This window comes from Gasterosteus aculeatus, chromosome 15 (assembly GCF_964276395.1).
Source record: "Gasterosteus aculeatus chromosome 15, fGasAcu3.hap1.1, whole genome shotgun sequence".
Taxonomy (NCBI): Eukaryota; Metazoa; Chordata; class Actinopteri; order Perciformes; family Gasterosteidae; genus Gasterosteus; species Gasterosteus aculeatus.
Window position 1 is genome coordinate 10,969,564 of NC_135703.1, and position 18,327 is coordinate 10,987,890.

The 18,327-nt window shown below is 40.8% G+C and overlaps 2 protein-coding genes across 6 annotated transcripts; one reads left to right on the forward strand and one right to left on the reverse strand.

Annotated features, from left to right (window-relative positions):
* Positions 1 to 91: 91 nt before the first annotated feature.
* elavl1a (ELAV like RNA binding protein 1a) lies at positions 92 to 7,679 on the forward strand. Of its 5 annotated transcripts, none has more exons than XM_040200460.2 (7): positions 92 to 272; positions 1,744 to 1,803; positions 2,696 to 2,876; positions 3,330 to 3,433; positions 3,878 to 4,040; positions 4,146 to 4,371; positions 4,898 to 7,679. In XM_040200460.2, the coding sequence occupies exons 2-7, from the start codon at positions 1,768 to 1,770 to the stop codon at positions 5,220 to 5,222; spliced, it is 1,035 nt and encodes a 344-aa protein (XP_040056394.1). In that variant the 5' UTR covers positions 92 to 272; positions 1,744 to 1,767; the 3' UTR covers positions 5,223 to 7,679. The 5 variants fall into 5 exon arrangements, with proteins under 5 accessions (XP_040056394.1, XP_040056393.1, XP_077945745.1 ...); XM_040200459.2 differs by having other exon boundaries at positions 112 to 272; positions 2,684 to 2,876; XM_040200461.2 differs by lacking the exon at positions 1,744 to 1,803 and having other exon boundaries at positions 140 to 272.
* A 566-nt stretch (positions 7,680 to 8,245) lies between these two features.
* Positions 8,246 to 17,107, reverse strand: slc1a8b (solute carrier family 1 member 8b). Its single transcript, XM_040200454.2, has 11 exons — positions 16,753 to 17,107; positions 16,097 to 16,176; positions 15,697 to 15,912; positions 12,462 to 12,504; positions 12,157 to 12,370; positions 11,638 to 11,737; positions 10,734 to 10,967; positions 10,350 to 10,544; positions 10,140 to 10,274; positions 9,909 to 10,059; positions 8,246 to 9,057 (listed from the first exon to the last, which is right to left on the reverse strand). The coding sequence occupies exons 1-11, from the start codon at positions 16,915 to 16,917 to the stop codon at positions 8,911 to 8,913; spliced, it is 1,680 nt and encodes a 559-aa protein (XP_040056388.1). The 5' UTR covers positions 16,918 to 17,107; the 3' UTR covers positions 8,246 to 8,910.
* Positions 17,108 to 18,327: the final 1,220 nt, after the last annotated feature.

Sequence of the window (18,327 nt, forward strand, 5' to 3'; positions counted from 1 at the left end):
ATAACACGCGCCTTATCAGCTGACCTTTTATAGGGGCCTCAGAGCGACTGCTGGCCAAAGGGCTGACGCTCCCACCTGATTGGCTCAACAACGGCTGTCTGTTCTGCAGAGGCGTGGCTGGACGTGAGTGGGCGTGGCAGGCTTTGTCACGCAGCTTCTTCCTCGAATTCTTTACCGTTACTACGTGAAGCTGACTTGGGGGAAATTGAACGTCGCCCAGAAGGGACAAACAGGAGAAGGGAGCAGAAACAGCAACTACACGCCAAACGCTGGTACTGCTTTACACGTTGATGAATGTTTCTCAGAACTGTTCAGCTGTATGCGCTGATATGTGCTGGTTAGTTAAATGCGAATGACTTCCATGCCGCTCTCTCGGCCTCGGAGCGGTTGGTTAGCTAGCGACGGCTAACGCTAGCCTCCGTGGCCTGTTAGCAGGCCGGTGGGGTTTGAGCGCCGTGGCATAGACGTATCCATCCGACGTTCTTCAAAATAGGGCCCCGGTGCTTTGCGTTAGCCAACTGGCGAGACACTGACACGGGATTTATTTATTGTGTGACATAATCGTTGTGTCTATCCATGTGCAATGTAATGCCGACTCGTAATATGAATAACTGTTATTGTAGAAGCTAGTGGGACACGGACACCTTACCCTTTGTCGTTAGAGGTGGGAGTGAGCATGTAGCGGACTACCGTTAGTTTACGTATGCTAGTAACGCTAAACAGGCCTCGGCACCTTTTTTTTTTCTTTTACGATTTCGAGATAACTCGCGAAATTGCCCTTCTTCTCTTGTCCCGGTAGCCAAAGACAAACATTGTCCCAAATGTTTTCAAAGCTCGGTTCGTGGAGGCAGAGCACCGGTCTGTTGGCTGTCAATAACGGGACAACCTGATCCGTTAACCCGAACTAACGGTTAACAGGTTAACGTGACAGGACCACCTACAACAGCACCAACATCCGCCCCTTTGCGACCGCTGCAGCTGTTGGCTCCGTGCAAAATGAAGTTGCTCTTCTAGAGAAATCAGGCCGAGATGTGAGACCCTTGAAGACCCTTTTCACAGTACATTGTGGCAATTTACTAAATTCTGACCTGACCCTTGTGCCACAGCACCAGTCTGACACGCCTCTTTCCAATGGATATTTATCAATACAGCATTTTTTTAATTATTTCTAATCCGTGGGCACAGCAGACTGACACAAATGCACATGTCATGCAACATTGTATTGGATAATTGACACATCTGGTGATGTACATTGTAAATAAGTGTATTTACAGTGATGCTACTGACCACTGCTGGAGCATTGTCAAAAACGTTCCAGGTTAAAGCCCGCTCCAGAATTTCTGCACTGTGTATTTCTGTACTTGACATAAACCGCTATTTGGGACACAGGGCGGCCTGAGAGGATATTGTATACTGAACCAAATGGTTTAATACCAATACCAAGTTTTTTACACCCGTATACAGGAAACGTATGTACTCATGCAATGATAAGCAGAGCTAGACAAGTAATCCGAGTCATTCATTTGCATCTAACACAACATTAAAGACAGGACTCACTGGAAGAGCCCCTTTACACTAGAAAAGGATTTCTTACCGACTTCTATATGGCCCCTCGGAACCTTTACTTAATGTTTGGCAATGTTGTGTTCAGCTGCATCAAGTGTATGTCCTCTTAGTGTGACGATCTTCAGATGTTAGTTCCCTACCACCTACCATACTGAGTTGATCTGATTTGGTCTTCAGCCTCAGGAGCAGTGAAGTGTCTTCATGGCAGTTCGTCGAGGACACATTAAATATTTGAAAGTGAGTATCACATCTTTCTCATTTCAAACAGCACTGCAGTATATGTCCTCATCAAATGAATGCTTGCAGTATGATCAGATATTTTAGATGTTGTGGAACCTAATATGCAATTGTAGCATAGTAAGATATTTGGTTGCAGTACATGTCTAATCTCCAAAGATTTCCCATTGCCCTGTTAAACATTCTCTGTGGATGTGGTGACTGCACATAGGGATCTCTTTTTATTTATCCTGGAACTAAGGATTTATTATTTGAGTAAGCATAAGAGAACTCCAAAGCACTCCCACGTGCCAGCTCTCCCCAGCTATGCCCATGTTTACCAGTTAAATACAGGACTCTCATTCATCCTCTCAGGCAGAGTGCCTTACCCACCAGAATACACAATCACAACCGTTCTCTTGCATGAATGGCCCTCTGTCAGGTCGCCTTCTACACGGTTTCCCTTTTAGACCTGATCCCATTACAGACAGCAAATATGTCCGTCATGTCATGCTCTTCTGAACAGATAGCTGTAACGTGTGTATTTTTTAACTAAGGTTTCATTCTTGTTACAGTCACTTGACATTATCCTAACTAAACTAATTTTAACTAAACTTATTTTTGGGGTAAAACAAGTTACTTTGCAAATTCTTCTATTGCAAGCAATTTCATTGATTCAATTTCATGCTGGTAGAGTAGGGACTTTTTTGTTGCTACTACATTAATTTGCAGTCTGATTCCAGGCACGTGGTTGTATAATTTCTTTTTAATGTTTCAAAACGACAGCCACAATTGGTCAACCAGACAATTTTCCATCCATCAATTATTCTGCAAATTGTTTTTTCGCTCTAGTTCTACCAACCCTGTGTACTTATCCTGCTTTGCGTTGTCCGGCCGCCTGGCCGACCTACAGGAGGTGTACAACATGTCGAACGGTTATGAAGACCTCATGGGAGAGGACGAGGGCAAGGACTCCAAGACCAACCTGATTGTGAACTACCTGCCTCAGAGCATGACGCAGGACGAGCTGCGGAGCCTCTTCAGCAGCATCGGAGAGGTGGAGTCTGCAAAGCTGATTCGAGACAAAGTTGCAGGTATGCGACTCTCTGAGGCAATAACACCTGTGACAGACCAGATGGACCCTGAAACACAATCATTTGTTTTAAATGGCAAATAAACAACCCTCTGAATACATCAATGGTGGGTCAGCTTAATGACTTAAAAATAGTTTGGCCATTCACTCATTTCTTTTAATGATTTACATTTGAAGGATACCAACTGGAAGCCTGTTTTCTGGCTTTTTTCGCCATTAGTGATTTTTAAGTTATTTTTATTTGAAATTCCTTTGAGTTGAATAGTAGTTTGCTCAGTCTTTCCACCACCCTATACTTGTTTCATTTATTCGAGTGGGCAGTCCATTTGTTTGTTTGTGTAGACTAGCATGCAATGTTAAAATTTTGTTTTTAAAAACCTATTTGTTTGAAGTTTTTTTGAACTATACAACGTTTTTTTGTTTTATTTTATTGTTTTCCTTTTTTTTTCTCTAGGCCACAGTTTAGGGTACGGATTTGTTAACTATCTTAACCCTAGTGATGCAGAAAGAGCTATCAGTACACTGAATGGACTAAGGCTACAGTCCAAAACTATCAAGGTAACGTGCAACAAGGTGTTCTACAATTCTCAAACCAAAGGTGGTATGTCATATAACTCTCGTGTGGCTCTTGTGCTGTCCGTTAACTAGTTAGTACATGTCAGCCCGAGGAAGAATACTGCTTTTACAGCTCAATTAATGCCCTATCGGACATATAGGGGTCTGACTATAATTTTATTTATTTTATTTGACAAATTACGTTAAATCGATGTTTTGTGCGTTCAATTCCAAACTAGAACATTTTACATTTTGGTTGGTATAATTATCAGACATTTGATGCAGTTTTTCTTTTTAAATTCAAAAGTTTTCCATATAAAACACATTGGCCATGTAAATACATTTTTAAAAATGGCTAAAATATCAACAGTATTTTTTTTGGTGTGTCCTTGTTTTGTAATTGTGACTCAGAGTTTTAAATGGGCAAATGTCGCTTCCTGTTGCTAGGTTTCATTCGCACGGCCCAGCTCTGACACAATAAAGGATGCCAACCTGTATATCAGCGGACTGCCAAAGTCTATGACCCAGAAGGATGTAGAGGACATGTTCTCACGTTTCGGACACATCATCAACTCCCGCGTACTTGTTGACCAGGCCACGGGTACATCAGGTAAATCCTCTTCAGTAACCCATAACTTTAAAAAAAATTTAAAAGGGGAGTAATTTTGCTGCTTGTATCAGAATAGACATTCACCCGCTGTTGTCTCGTATCCAGGTGCGTCCCGTGGGGTGGCTTTTATAAGGTTTGACAAGCGGGCCGAGGCAGAGGAGGCCGTCAAAAACCTTAATGGTCAAAAGCCACCCGGAGCCTCTGAGCCAATCACAGTGAAGTTTGCTGCCAACCCAAACCAGGCGAAGAACACGCAGATCATCTCTCAGCTCTACCACAACCAGTCCAGACGCTTCGGAGGACCCGTACACCACCAGACTCAGCGGTTTAGGTAAGAGCAGTTGTGAACTTTTAAGTTTGCTTAAGTTAATTTTCTTTTCTTTTTAATTTTAGCCTTGAATTAATTACAAAATTAATTAATTAATGTGAAATTAATTACAAGGAATGCAACATCAGAGGTAAAAAAAAATTATGGAAACAGGTCGATAAAACAGTTTAAAGTATCAAAAGGATGAAATATAGAGACTGTAATATGAAATATACAGATATAAAGACTGCTTATTAAATCATCCATATAACTTGTTTCTGGCTGTATTACAAACCACACTGCTTGGGTTGTCACTGGAAGAGCTTTACTGCGTACTACAAAAGTAAACAGAATATCATTGCATTATGGGCTGTTTTGGCAACATCAGACATTTGAAAAAGTTCACTGGGCTTTGTGATGTTGGACATTTTACAAACCAAACAATCAAGAAAATAACATATTAACCTGTGAAATATGCATTTATCAATTGACAGATTATTTATTAAACTGTTGTGGTGATTAATCCACAAGCAAACAATCTCATTCCCAGGTTCTCCCCCATGAGCGTCGATCACATGGGTGGTGTAGGAAGTGTCAGCGTTCCTGGGAACTCCACCTCCGGCTGGTGCATCTTCATCTACAACCTGGGCCAGGACGCAGACGAGAGCATCCTTTGGCAGATGTTCGGGCCCTTCGGCGCCGTCACCAACGTCAAGGTGATCCGCGACTTCAACACCAACAAGTGCAAGGGCTTTGGCTTCGTTACCATGACTAATTACGAGGAGGCTGCCATGGCCATAGCCAGTCTGAACGGCTACCGGCTCGGAGACAAGATGCTGCAAGTGTCCTTCAAGACGAGCAAGGGCCACAAGTAGAGGGAGGCGGACAATCGGTGTACAGGAGGGTTAGGTGAAAAGACCTATGCGCCAGATGTTTAAAGCAGTGAACAGAACGGGGTTTATAATCTAGAAAAATTCAGTATTGAGTTTTAGTGTGTTCATGTTCACTCTTCTGCACCTTTTGTACTTGTCAAAAAGAGTGTTTTAGGCTGATTGTTGTCGTTTTTCTTCATCTTTACACTCCTCGAGGACACTATATGTAGTTTTAATTTTTTTGTGAAGGATTTAGAGGGTAATATCCCAAGGTACCCCCAAGATAACTTTCAAAAATGATCTAAAAATCTACTGTCTATATGTGTTGCATGTATAACAGAGGAGACTCGATAAATGAGGCACGCAAATGTTTCTGGGCAGTGCACTCGGGGGAAAATATAGGTGACAAGGAAAGCCTCGCAAATTGTTTTTGTGGATGATTTAGGCTTAAAGAAGGTGAGGACCAATTCTTTGGTTGTTTTTGTTTTGGAAAAAGAAGTGGTCTGTCCTGGATCCTCATTGTAGAGTAAAAATGGATGAATTCAATTATCACCCAATGGCATTACAGGCCTAAATGACCATTCACCTTCTGGAGTCCATCTAAGGGTAAAGCACTTCTTACTAGTCTGCTTTTGGTTACTATGGAAACCAGGCGTTTTTTATGTTGCTCTATGACTTTTGCTCATACCAGGTTAACAATATCAAGCATAACAAGCTTTTGCGATGTTTGTCTCATCCCGGTGTAAAGGTTTTTTTTTCATTATAAGTTGTATTTCAGGAGGGTCCCTTTTTGAATATGAACCCCAGTCAATGAGTAGGGAGTTGAGATGGACCAAAGGCAGGAAGAGATTTTGATCTTATTACCCAAGATAACTTTTCTGAGTAGATTTAAGGTAAAGTAATACCTATTTTTAAGCGGTACTAAGCTTATTTTATGTATATATGAAAACTGACTGAGCGCAATGTCACTTAACCTCAGCATGTATTTGGTTTATTTCTAATTTTATTTTCAGTTAATTTGTTTTTTTGTTTGAAGTATTATTATTATTTTTTTATTTTTTTCTCGGTGTTTGTTACAAACTTGTTTTAACGAGCGCTTATGTCAAGTTTGGAGACTAATTCATGGCCTTTTGTTAAGTTTGGATTTTCTTTCTTTTCTTCCTTTCTTTTGGTTGTTTCAATTTGAGCATAAACCATTAAATTTTATTTCTTTTCGCCAAAAGTTTTGTTTGGTTTATTTTTATTTGCCTTTTTCTTATTTGGTTTGGATGTTCTATTCTTTTACTTGACGCAAATCTGCAGTGTTGATAGATCTGTGGTTAGTAAAAAGGGCGTTTCCAGAAAAGTGTTTGAAGAGAAGCTTTTAATTGTCAGTTATTTTGAAAGAAAATATACGGACCAATGATGGTTGGAGATTATTCAACCTGTACATACACTTGAAGACATTTCAAGTTTTCCAAGTTTGCCAGATACATTTGAACCACTGAAGAGTTGCATGATTAGCAAGTTGAAGCTGAATGTGGGCGGCTTTTCAGCAGCTGTGAGTTGACACCTGGCTCAGTCAATCTGTTTTGATACCCACCTATTTGGGAGTAATTCACCCAAATCCATTAATCTGATTATTGTCCAACAGTGATACCTTTTAACTTGGGAGGGTTTGTTTGCTGCCTCAATGAAACATTTCTTATATGAACCCTTTAAAAAAGATAATTGGACGTATCACAGCCCATCTTTTAAATGCGGTTCATTTGGTAAGTTGTCTTGTTCTCCAAGAGGATCGACAAGTGGACCATTTACCATCAACGGTCATAGTTCTTGAATTAACCTGACTATAAATTGGACAGTTACAAATATATCAAATCATTTTTGCCAACTAACGTTTCACATTTTTGGATATTTGCTTTAAAAAGAAAATCCCTAGCAATAATTCCCCTGATGCTTTGTTAAATGCCAAAAGGAGTATTCCCATTTCAACATTCATTTTGGTCTTAAAAGTGCTTTTTGAATGAACAATTCAATCTTATTTTTGTGCAATATTTCAAGGCTTGCTTGCAGCAAGTAATGGAACGTTTTTGTAGTTGTGGACTGTCATCTTTTTTTTTTTTTTTTTTATAATTTCTATTTTCTACTGACATTTTGTTTACTGCTCAGTTTTTTCAGCAGTATAGTTGGAATTGCAGGAAAGGTTGCAAGTGAATTTGTTTTAGGAGTCGTCAGATTGAACTGCATTCTGCCTTAATTTATAAGTGGGAATGGTGTATTTTACATCAGAGGAGGCGTAAATATTTATTTGACAATGTATGCGGTTATGCTTGTTAATTATTGCAGTGTTTTTAAAGGTTAATTTTGTTTTCTTGGTTATGAATGACACTAAGTTGAAGTCCATTTAAATGTCCTCTAACATTGGATCATCAAAACATGTTTTCAGAACTGAAATTATTAAATTTCACTTAAGAGTTGTGTGAATTTGCCGTTTTATCGCCAAATATGACATAGGAGAATAAGAAACTTGCATAAGAAATTGTATTCAATTACGTTTATTTCAATGGTTTGCTTGTCGTCTTTCAGCCCCTATATTTCCTACTTTACTTCTCAGCAAGCTAACGCACATTAAGTGAGAGAAACCATTTGAGATCACATGACAAAACCATTACATTTTCCACTACTTTAGTGGCTCCTTGCATTTACATTCCACCAGTTGTATGAAGGATAAAGTTATCCCAAATGAATGTATGAGCTGGCCTCTAAAAACTATTTCTAATGATTGGGAAAGAACATTTTAAAGATGTCATGGCTCGTCCCTGCAGAACAATGAAGACCATTGTTTGAGTTCTGCTCAAACAGGCTGCTTTCCTCTACTGGCAAATGAGTAGCCTTTCCAGAATGTCTCTGCATTCCTTCTGGTAAAAGCAGACATTTCTTTTTGAATAAATATCCCACTCCTCTTTCCCATAGCTGACACAGTACAGTTCAAGCCCCCTTTCTTTTGCACAATTAAGAAAAGAACACATTGACGGGTCTTCGAGTGCAGTAAGTTTTTATTAGAAAATAAATTCAAAACATATGTATAAAAATTTTAAATATAGTATGTTTGCTTAATAAATATCCGTAAATACGAAGTCATAACATAAAGGTTCACTTCAACAAAATACATTTGCTCCTTTTACGAGTTTTTGTTTACTTTCAAGTCTTTCAGGTTCTCCGAATTATTGTCAAAAACCAAGATCACGTTAAGGCAACTCAAAACCCTGATCAAACTTCGTTAGGAGCTGTTGATTTAAGCTAGGAGTTAGCTCAACAGGTATAAGACTGTCTTCAGCGTCACCGCTGACTGATAAACACTAAAATCCATCTAAGTCGTTGCTTCAGGTGCATGCAGAGTATCCGTTTAAGATTTAGGTTGTATGTGAAACTTAATGCGTTTCCTTCCAGTCAGAACGGAATGGAAACATGCAATGTGTGGAGTTATTAAGTTTTCTGTTTTCAGCGTGGCACATGCAAAATACAGTCAAGCCGTTAAAACCCTGACAACACATTGCAACACCTCTGGTCTGTTTTATGACAGAAAAACAGCAGGATTTTAACCAAAGCAGACTTTTCAGGCATCAGATGATGGTCTCTTTAATCCAAAGAGACAATTCTGTGTGCGTTAGAAGGCAGTGTCCATCAATGTCCATCCCGTTAGAGTGTCTTAAACTTGGCAGAGGTTGTAGCAGGCCAAAGGTCTCTCCATCACGCTCTCTCCATCCACCTCATACACGTAATCGCAGCGATGTGCGATCAGAGGTGCATCAGACATCGCTACGCTCTGATTGCCAAAGGAGATTACTGTGTCTCTCTGTGGGGGAGAAGTCACCAGCAGTACAGTTAAAAAGATGGTGAAAGTAGATCTCTGAGGGGTTTTTTGTTATAAACTTTCATCGCCATTATATATTTTTATATGAAAAATGTCCTCTATAATAAGCACTGTTAGTAGTGGCAGCACTAACTATTCACACAGATTATAAAAGTACAGACGCGGTAATACAATTTACCAGCATGTTGATGTTCAAAAAGCCAACCATCCACTAATTATTCACCAACAAAATAACCAAATGATAAGTATGGTGAAGATTAAGTTGTATCTCTAAATAGTTTGAAAAATCTATCTATAGAGAAAAAGTAAGAACATGGGTCTACTAAACAGCAAATGCCCTAAGAAAGTTACTTTTTTAGAAAAAACTACATCAAAGTCAAGATTTCATATTTAAAGGCCATGACAACATAACTTCATCCACTTACATGAATGATAACAACCAAACATTTCAATTAGGACATTTATCTATTTGGTCTTTTTGTGGGCGGGACTCAAAAAACAACAGCTATTGTGTTGTCTGCTTGTGTTATCCAGTGAAGATCCTGCTTTCCAAACCTTGATGAAGTCCCGACGTGGATTAGCTGAGTTCTTAGCTGTGCTTACTGCAATCACTGTGTTCGCACCATCATCAGGTCTTACTTTGTCCAAATAGTGCCGCTTTATTTTGGAATTTTAGCATTTACCTCTAAACTTTGCTGTCTCACAGAGCTGCTTGCATCTTGTTTTCCCAAAATGTAGCTTTGATCGTTTCTGCGTAATTAACACCACTTAACATTTTAAACCAAGTCTTCTAGTGGTTCCAAATGTAAATGTGTCCTTTAAAGTCCTCTTACCCGGTTGGGGCCACCTCCATTATTGTCCTCAGCTGGACTAGAAGTCGCAGTAGTACGAGCTGCCTTCTCAAAGTCCTTCTTACATAAATGAGCCATAATCCCAGCAGCCAAGGCATCGCCAAGAACATTGATCATCGTCCGGAACCGGTCACTGAAAACGACAGGAAAAAACCCTAATTAACCCCCAAGACCCACATATGCTCTGTATATGATCATTTCTGTGGGACTTACAGAATCCAATCTATGGCCACAATCAGTGAGATGTCAGCGGGCGGCAGCCCCACTGAGGTCAGGACAATAACCATGGTAACCAGACCAGCTTGAGGTATGCCAGCTGCCCCGATGCTAGCCGCCGTGGCCGTAATACTGAAAAGACCAGAACCGGCTCGTTAAAAATAACTTTTTATGTGGAAGATTAATGTGCTTGGTGATTAGTCTCACCTGATGGTGACCAGCTGGCCAAAGTCCAACTCGTACTCATTGACCTGAGCGATAAAGATGGCCGCCACTGCCTCATACAGGGCCGTCCCATCCATGTTGATGGTAGCTCCCACAGGCAGCACGAAGCGAGCAATCTGCCGGTCCACTCCACAGTTCTCCAGAAGACACTTCATGGTGATGGGCAGCGTAGCTGAGCTGACAGGGAGAGAACGAGAGCAAATGGTCAGGCCGGGGTACTCAGTCAACTTTACACCCAAATGTGACCGATGCCAAATGGTAGGACGTCCTCACAGTGGGTTCGTATATGTTTAATATTTAAAAATGGAGAACTAAAATGCCAGGCAACCAAAAACCATTAACAAACTGAACTGCAATCCCTCTTACCTTGATGACGTGGCCAGTGCAATGACAAGAGCCTGCAGCAACCCTCGGATATAGGGGAAGGGGTTTTTACGCGTGAAGAAATAGTAGAAGAGAGGCAGTAGGATGAGGCCGTGCACAAACAAACCAGACAGCACCGTGATGAAGTACATGCCCAGCTTCTCTCCCAGGTGAGCTGGATCGTGCATGTCCAGGATCTTCCCCGCCACAAGGAACACAATACCAAAGGGGAAGTACCTGCATGGAGGAGGGAAGAGAAGAGAATCATTTTTCAGCGTAACCTCCAAGTTATGACACCCTGCATTTCAACACTACTCGATATGACAAATTAAACCATGCTTTTTTATGATGAATTTGATCTGAACAATGTGCAAAAAGCAAGGTCCAAAAAGAACGTTTTTCTGACTTTGGTTTGGAAGAACTTTCAACTGATGCGCCCTCAACCTCATACATACATGGAATTAACTAGATCGTCAACAGTGAGTCCCTGTCTGGCCTTTTCCCCCAGCATCCGGGGCCGACCTTGCTAATGCTCTCAAGGCTGGACGGGAGAAAATCCCTGAAGCCAAGCTCAAGAAGCTTGGCGGCTGTTACATCAGCAGATTAATCCCTTTGAAAGTGGATCTCCCAAAAATCACACGCAGGTGCAATGGTCAGGTGTCCACTTACGGCCATAGTGTATGAGCCGGGCCTAACTATGTATTTGCACTTACGGTTATTCAGCAGTTGCTGAATTCACTTAAAAGTAATCCAGTCAACTCATGAGCTCCTTGGGGAAGCAGTAAGGACATTTGAGTCTTCTCTAACTGTGTGAGATTTATATTTAGATATAATCCCTACTGTGCAAACTCTGTTGTCATGGACATGATTTGTCTATTTGTGAAGGTGTGTGAGGGTGTGAACTTACCACATGGCAGCGTTAATAATCTTCATGACGCACTCGTTTATGCACTGGCACACGTTGACCAACGGCGCTCCACGTTCTCCCATCTTGCCCAGCAGCAGTCCTGAGAACAAACAGTGCAATCAAAGGTGAGTTTGTACCATCTTATGTGTCACCTCTAATAAAGGTTTGATAATGACTAAAATCATGAATAGTAACAGCTACTTTGTACTTATTTGATATGTCATATAATCCATATTTTGTCTACTCCTTCATTTATTTGAGAGTTACTATGAATACATATTTTTACACAGATTTTACAGATTAGGATTTTAACTTGAAAATAAATACAATTATCCAATATTTGACTCCAAACAGAAGAGTACCATCTGACTGTAATACCCCAGTGAATATGATACAACAACTACTCAATCAACTTGTTCTAATTAAATTAAGATACAAAAGTGTCATGTTGGCTGACGTCATGTTGCTCATGTTATTGGCTTATAATGTGAAGCGTGGGACCCTGTGTGATGGTCTCACCCATGGTGGCCGAGAAGATAACAATCCCCAGTACGTTCATGCCCTTGCTGGTACTGGGGACGATTTTATACTTGATGTCTGGAGCTGGAGTGATCTCCAGGAAGACTGGGTGGCCCAGCTGAGGGTTGTGGTAGTCGGGCATGACATACACATAGTTGGCTTGAGAGTCTTTTTCGTCGATGTTCTGTACAATGGGTACCAGGTCCGTTCGGTACTGGAGTTGGATGAACCGCAGAGGTTTGTTAATATGTGTACATTTTGGACATAAATCAGTGAATTTTACAATCCTTGTCTTGTCTACTAACCTGCTGAAACGTTGCTTCAATTAGATTTGACGGGATCATATTCCTATAAAAGACAATATACAGACAAATACATAAAATATATGTGCAAAATGTATCAATAAATCTACAGTACCTTATTTCATTAAGATGATATGGTACAGAGGCACTGCATGTTAAATTCTCAAATAACTGTGTCTCTCGTCACTTGTCACTTTGTCTCTTGTCTGTTACTTGTTCGTTAGTGCACTATATGCTTAATATTTTTCTTTTTAACTTTTTGATATTTACATTTTTTTAACTTTATTCCCTTGTTTTTTACTAACCCATAGGCTTAGCCTTATTCTACTAACCCATTGCATTAGCATTTCATTCCACTTTATTTTATTACTTGTGCACTGTTGTCTTGTCTGTCTACTGTTGCACACTAACCGCCAAGACAAATTCCTTGTATGTTTGACATATTTTGGCTAATAAATGTTTCCTGATTCCTGATTCCTAACAATTGCCAGGAGTGTGGTTGCCACTAAAGGTTCCCAATACGATCCAGAGGGGAAAACTGTATGAATAACCTGTACAAAGAACACAATGTGATACTAAAGAACGAAGAATGAAGAATGTGAAACCTCAGATCTTCTTCAGACCATACACTTATCTCACGGAAGGAATCATAAACACACACATAAGAATCTCAACAAAGTGCATGTTCACGCAGCACGGAGAGAGGCCTTCGCATGTGGCGGAAGGTGTACAAGGACAAGCTGTGTTAACACAGCACACGTCAATGGCACTGATCCCATGAAACAAGCTCATTAAACACGTCAGAGTGTGCACCCGACCTTTGGTCTCACAGCAAGAGACACAGCTCACTGGTAATAATCAGGTCTAAGGAGGAGGTATTAGTGGATCTCTGACAAGAATAAAGAGCAACATTGCATAAGAATCTTCTGGGAAAGTGAAGGCTTAAGAGATCACAATTAAGTGTCTTCCTATTTTCGGACAACCTGCTGCATTAGATTGAGACTGAAAATGTCTTGTACATGACATCTTTTTCATCTTCTTCCCTGTTTTCATTTATAATGCTGAAATGTTTCCCCTGCTGACGCAAAGGTTTAGATTTTGATGTCGTAGTAATTGATTTAATGCTAGTATTTTGTTTCTTTTATTATATTCTTTTAATTTTACTCAAATGTAACCACTGACCAAAATTTTAGAAAGCTTTACTCGCTGACGATTCAATTATTTCTGATATTCCGTCGTTTCGTTGTGAGAGCTATTCAGCTCCCAGGATTCAGACGGATCCCTTTAGGTTTTGTGATTAGAGAGTTCCTGAGGGAGCACAGCAAGGCCTCAAGGTTAGAACTGGATCCATACATAATTGAATTGGTCTTTACTGACTTCCATCACTAAAGGGTGTAATCCAGCAAATCCTCATCCGGGAAAAAGGAACAAATAAGAGGAAGTGTGAAAATCCAGAATCCCCTGAAAAACCTGCGGCGGCTTTTCTTTCATCCTGAGGAGGAAATGAAGGTGGGAAGAGCGCGGTCATTGGATATTTTCCAGGAATAGGGATCCTAAACATGTCCTTAAGTCCTTCTATTGTTTCTAATGAGCAATCCGCTTAGGAACACAAAGGACGATAAATAACCGGTTTGGGGGGAAAGCCTGATTTGGTTGCTGGTTTACTTTAATAATTGATTGTTCTACAAGAAGCTCTCATGAGATCCTAAAGCAGAAGATTGTGTTGACTGGAAGATCAATGAACTTCTTACTTTTTTAGATTATTTATAGGAGTTTCTGTAGGTGCAATATGCGAAATGTCTCTTAAATTACAACGATTTAATAGATTGCTTTACATACACCCATTCATGGTGCCCAGAGGATGCATCCTATTGTATCATGACAATGTCCTGACCTCAAACTAGTATGCGTTTCATAGTCCCTTCTCTCTGTTTACATAGTTGTCGCAAACATTTCTGGCATCCGCATTTAGCTCAAAGCATTGCTGTGCCGAAGTACAACCGCACTGAGCCGCTAGCCAAGCTCCAAACTCGTGCTCCTCGTGGAGGGAGGACAGAGATCAATTCATAGTAGGAATGACGTCATATGGAGTATGTTGTGCATTCTCACTGCACAGTACCGGTATGTGGATATTATACCTCATTAAATACCTCAATGGATACTACACATGTTATAAATGCATCAGAAAAACATGCCATAGCATGTTGAACTCAAAACTTCTGCAATCATGTTTTGGGGATGTGATGGTCATTGTTGTGGGATTTTAAGCCAAGATCAAAATAGTTAATGTGTGTCAGATTCTCAATATGTGGTGAGACCAAATCTAGATCTAAATGATTAATATTTGGAAATTTTCTGGAATCATTTTCAGAGAAGTGATGCTTTAGAAGCGGTCGGACCGTCATTCTTATAGTAGACATAATGCAACAACTACATATTGACGCTGTGGTAAAGCAATAAGGTACGAGAGGCTGTACTTTATCTTCAATAATATAACAGTTGGGGGGTGGTGTGAGGCCCGACGCGCAGCGGAGGCCCGGCAACCCTCGAACAGTTACATTATTGGAAAAAGCTCACCTGTTACTTTGCAGTAACTTTTGCAGCCTGATCTTCAAAATCTTGAATATACAAATTCGTAGTGATACATACTAAATAAATACGGACTGCAACGAATGACGTCACCCTATTCAAAGTGAATGGGGACCTGCACCCCGTAAACACACTTTGTGAAGTCTAACGATGTAAAATAAATGTGTTATGATTGCATTTTTGACGAGAAATCAATGTTAAATTGTAAGAATACAATACTAACTTTAACCCCCTCAAAGTGGCGTAGAGACGTTCACTCAAGAATCCAACATGGTCCGTCATGTTGTTCACTCAAGGGGCGTGGTTAACCACCGCCAGTTCGTATGTATGGTTACGAATTTGTATGTTCAAGATTTTCGTATACATTTTACGGTTTTGGAGATCACGTTGTACTTTGAGTGCGCAGTGATACGGAACGCTCCGGTCAATGTGAACAACATCTGTACATTATTGCTCAATAATGTACCCCTTGTGACTCACTCTCAACCAATCAGAACGCTGGATATCATCTACCCGTATTATAATATGCAACATGATATACAATTTTGAAAACAGTCCACAGAGCTTGGTAGGAACGCGGTAAATGACTGGCAGAGTTCCCATTACTGTATTCTCTCTGTCAACATGTGATTGTGTCCGTCATATTTACCTGATGAGGTCCAGCAGAGCGTCAGCCGAGGTCATGACAGGCCCTGAATGTGAATGGTGGCCGTCTTTCTCTGAGCCAGTCCCCGGATGGATGATGAGCACCAGTACGATGCCGACGATGACGGCGATAAAGGTGGTCCACAGGTAGTAGGTGATGGTCAGGACGCCCAGTCGACCACTTGCCCTGGTGTCCATGGCGGACAGGCCTGACATAAGACTGCACGGGAGTACAATATCAAACAATGTGACCTTTGAACTCATCTTACTTCTTTGACAATGGAGCATTCAGACGCAACATATTTTCTAACTGTTTGGATGCCTTTCATCATTTTTCATTGTCAGTTTTATGACGTGGCTGTTATATTTTAGTCTGGAGCCACAGAGGTGAGGACTTTTCCTACCTGGAGGTGATGAGCGGCAGAATCAACATCTTTAACATCCTCATCAGCAGTTCTCCGGGGAAGGAGAAGTAGATCTTAGCCTGTGTGAGAGAGTGACATCTGAAGCAAACCTTATTTTAAGGAGCGCAGGGACCAAATGACTTTTGCTTCCATTGAAATCCAACACAAAGCTCTTTTGTCCCTTATGTCCACCAGCTAGTTGGCAACTGCGCCTGTCTGATGTTTGATGCTGAGCAGGTAATGGACAGTAACCATTTGCCCTTTTTTTAATGAAAACTTGACGATATGCAAGCAAAAATTCTACAAAGGTTCATAAAGCTGAGAGCTGCGTTTTCTTTGGGTTCTTAAATAAAAAACACCTGTTTCCTGTGGTGCTCAATTTATTGATGTACAGCAGCTTTAACTTTTTAAGCACTTCTGACACCTGCGCTTCCTTGTTGTACTTGACTCTCGGCTTATCCGTACGTTGCTTATCCTCGTGTCCCATTATTACATAAGTGGCTTTAACAGCTGAATTGAACAGCACAGACTGACTGTTACTTCACATCCCGAACATTGTGTTCGTTTGCACACAGCGTTACAACCTCAAACACATTCTACCAGGGTCATAATGTTAAATGGAAATCTGTAGCACGTGACTTTCTATCCGTCCTCACCTGTGTGGACAGGTTGAGCGATCTAAGGCCGAATCCCAGCGCACAGCCCGTCACGACAGCGAAAACCGAGAGCGTCAGCAGTCCGTTCCTCTTGCAGTAGTCCTTCACGAACACCCTGAATTTCTTTGAAAACAAGTTTTTTATCAACCTCTTTAACCATTCCATCCTGAATAATGTTTGGGCCGTATCCCGGCTCCCACAACCCTCCTCCTCCTCCCCCCACTGAGTGAACGTAGATATCTGAGTGAGTGAGGCTGATCAGTAGGCCCTCGTGTCCCACAGGAGCCCGAGGCGGAGGACAGCTCGTGGGTCCGATCAAATGAGGCTGCTGTCTCTCACTGAGGAACTCCAGACTGAGGCAGGAAATGTTGACTAACTGATCCGAGGGACGCGTTGCCTAAAAGGATTATCCCTATCCTTTGCTTCTCCACAGCCAGCCAGGTCTAATTAAAGAGGCTCAGCACTGATTACCTTCTCCTTCCATGGCTCATTATGAGTTATTACTACCCAACTCCAAATGATCACATTCATATAACAGGTACCTTTTTGATTTGCATTTAGAATACATATATTTTAAATAATTATAGATGGGAAAACGGTATAATCCAAACATTTTGAATTGATCGGGGAAATAATGGGTGCTTTCTGAGCACACATGTTGGATTTAGATTTCTGCTGTGAGCGAGTAAAGGAGGTGAACTGTAGAGGCAGCATCAGTCCTCAGTGTTTAGGAAACGTGCTGACACGTCCTCTTACCACCACGTCAGGCTGGCTTGTCTGTTCACAGATCAATGGCCCTAACGTCAGGACTTTTAATGGCGAACATGTCTTGTTGGCCCAGAGAAGCATTCTTAAAGCACTGAAAAGGCTGAAATTTAAGCAGAATCAAACCTCTAAAACGTGGAATTTCATTTATTAATATATGTTTGTAGATAATGAATAATGGGAAGGAGTTAAACGACGAATAAGTGGAATTACAACTACAGCACCAGGAGAGCTGTTCACCAAAATCATGACATGCTCTCGTTTTTAGCTTCTCAAGTAGTTTCTATGTCTATTGTCGCACGTTGTCAGCGTGTCTTGTTAATTCTGTAGTCTGCTGCCGTCACAGCATCACAGCTGACCTGAGAACAGATCCAAGGTGGACTCGGTCCACTACAACAAGGCCTACGTCAACAACAAATCCAATAACACTTAATCCTCGTCTAGAAGAATGCACACAGCAAGTCCAACAAATGGTGAAAAAGGTACGAGTGCAGTGAGAAACATTTCTTTTTTAACTGTTTTATTTCTGCTAAATGTTAATTAAAATCATACACTTGATTATTTCTAAACTCAAACCAACCGAGAAAAGTTCCATCTTGAGTGCTTGAAGCTGCTGTTGCTACTTTTCGGCCTCAGAAACCATGAAATTCTACTTCATATATATTAGCTGTATTTATTCGTTTTTAAACTGTTAGACAAACAAAATAAATCACAAGCGATTCCCTGTCAAACACCAGAAAGCCCACATCAAATAATTGTAAGCCATATTCCTTTTTAGTAACATTTACAATTGAATATGTGCTCAGTGGC

Excerpts from the sequence above, each read along its gene's own strand:
- slc1a8b (XM_040200454.2), bottom strand. The coding sequence starts at position 16,917 with ATGGAATGGTTAAAGAGGTTGATAAAAAACTTGTTTTCAAAGAAATTC. Across the intron at positions 10,968-11,637 it reads ATTATTAACGCTGCCATGTG|GTACTTCCCCTTTGGTATTG; the intron begins GTAAGTTCACAC and ends TCCTCCATGCAG. Across the intron at positions 9,058-9,908 it reads ATGGAGGTGGCCCCAACCGG|AGAGACACAGTAATCTCCTT; the intron begins GTAAGAGGACTT and ends TCTCCCCCACAG.
- elavl1a (XM_040200459.2), top strand. The coding sequence starts at position 1,768 with ATGGCAGTTCGTCGAGGACACATTAAATATTTGAAA. Across the intron at positions 1,804-2,683 it reads GACACATTAAATATTTGAAA|GCCGACCTACAGGAGGTGTA; the intron begins GTGAGTATCACA and ends TCCGGCCGCCTG. Across the intron at positions 3,434-3,877 it reads TACAGTCCAAAACTATCAAG|GTTTCATTCGCACGGCCCAG; the intron begins GTAACGTGCAAC and ends TCCTGTTGCTAG.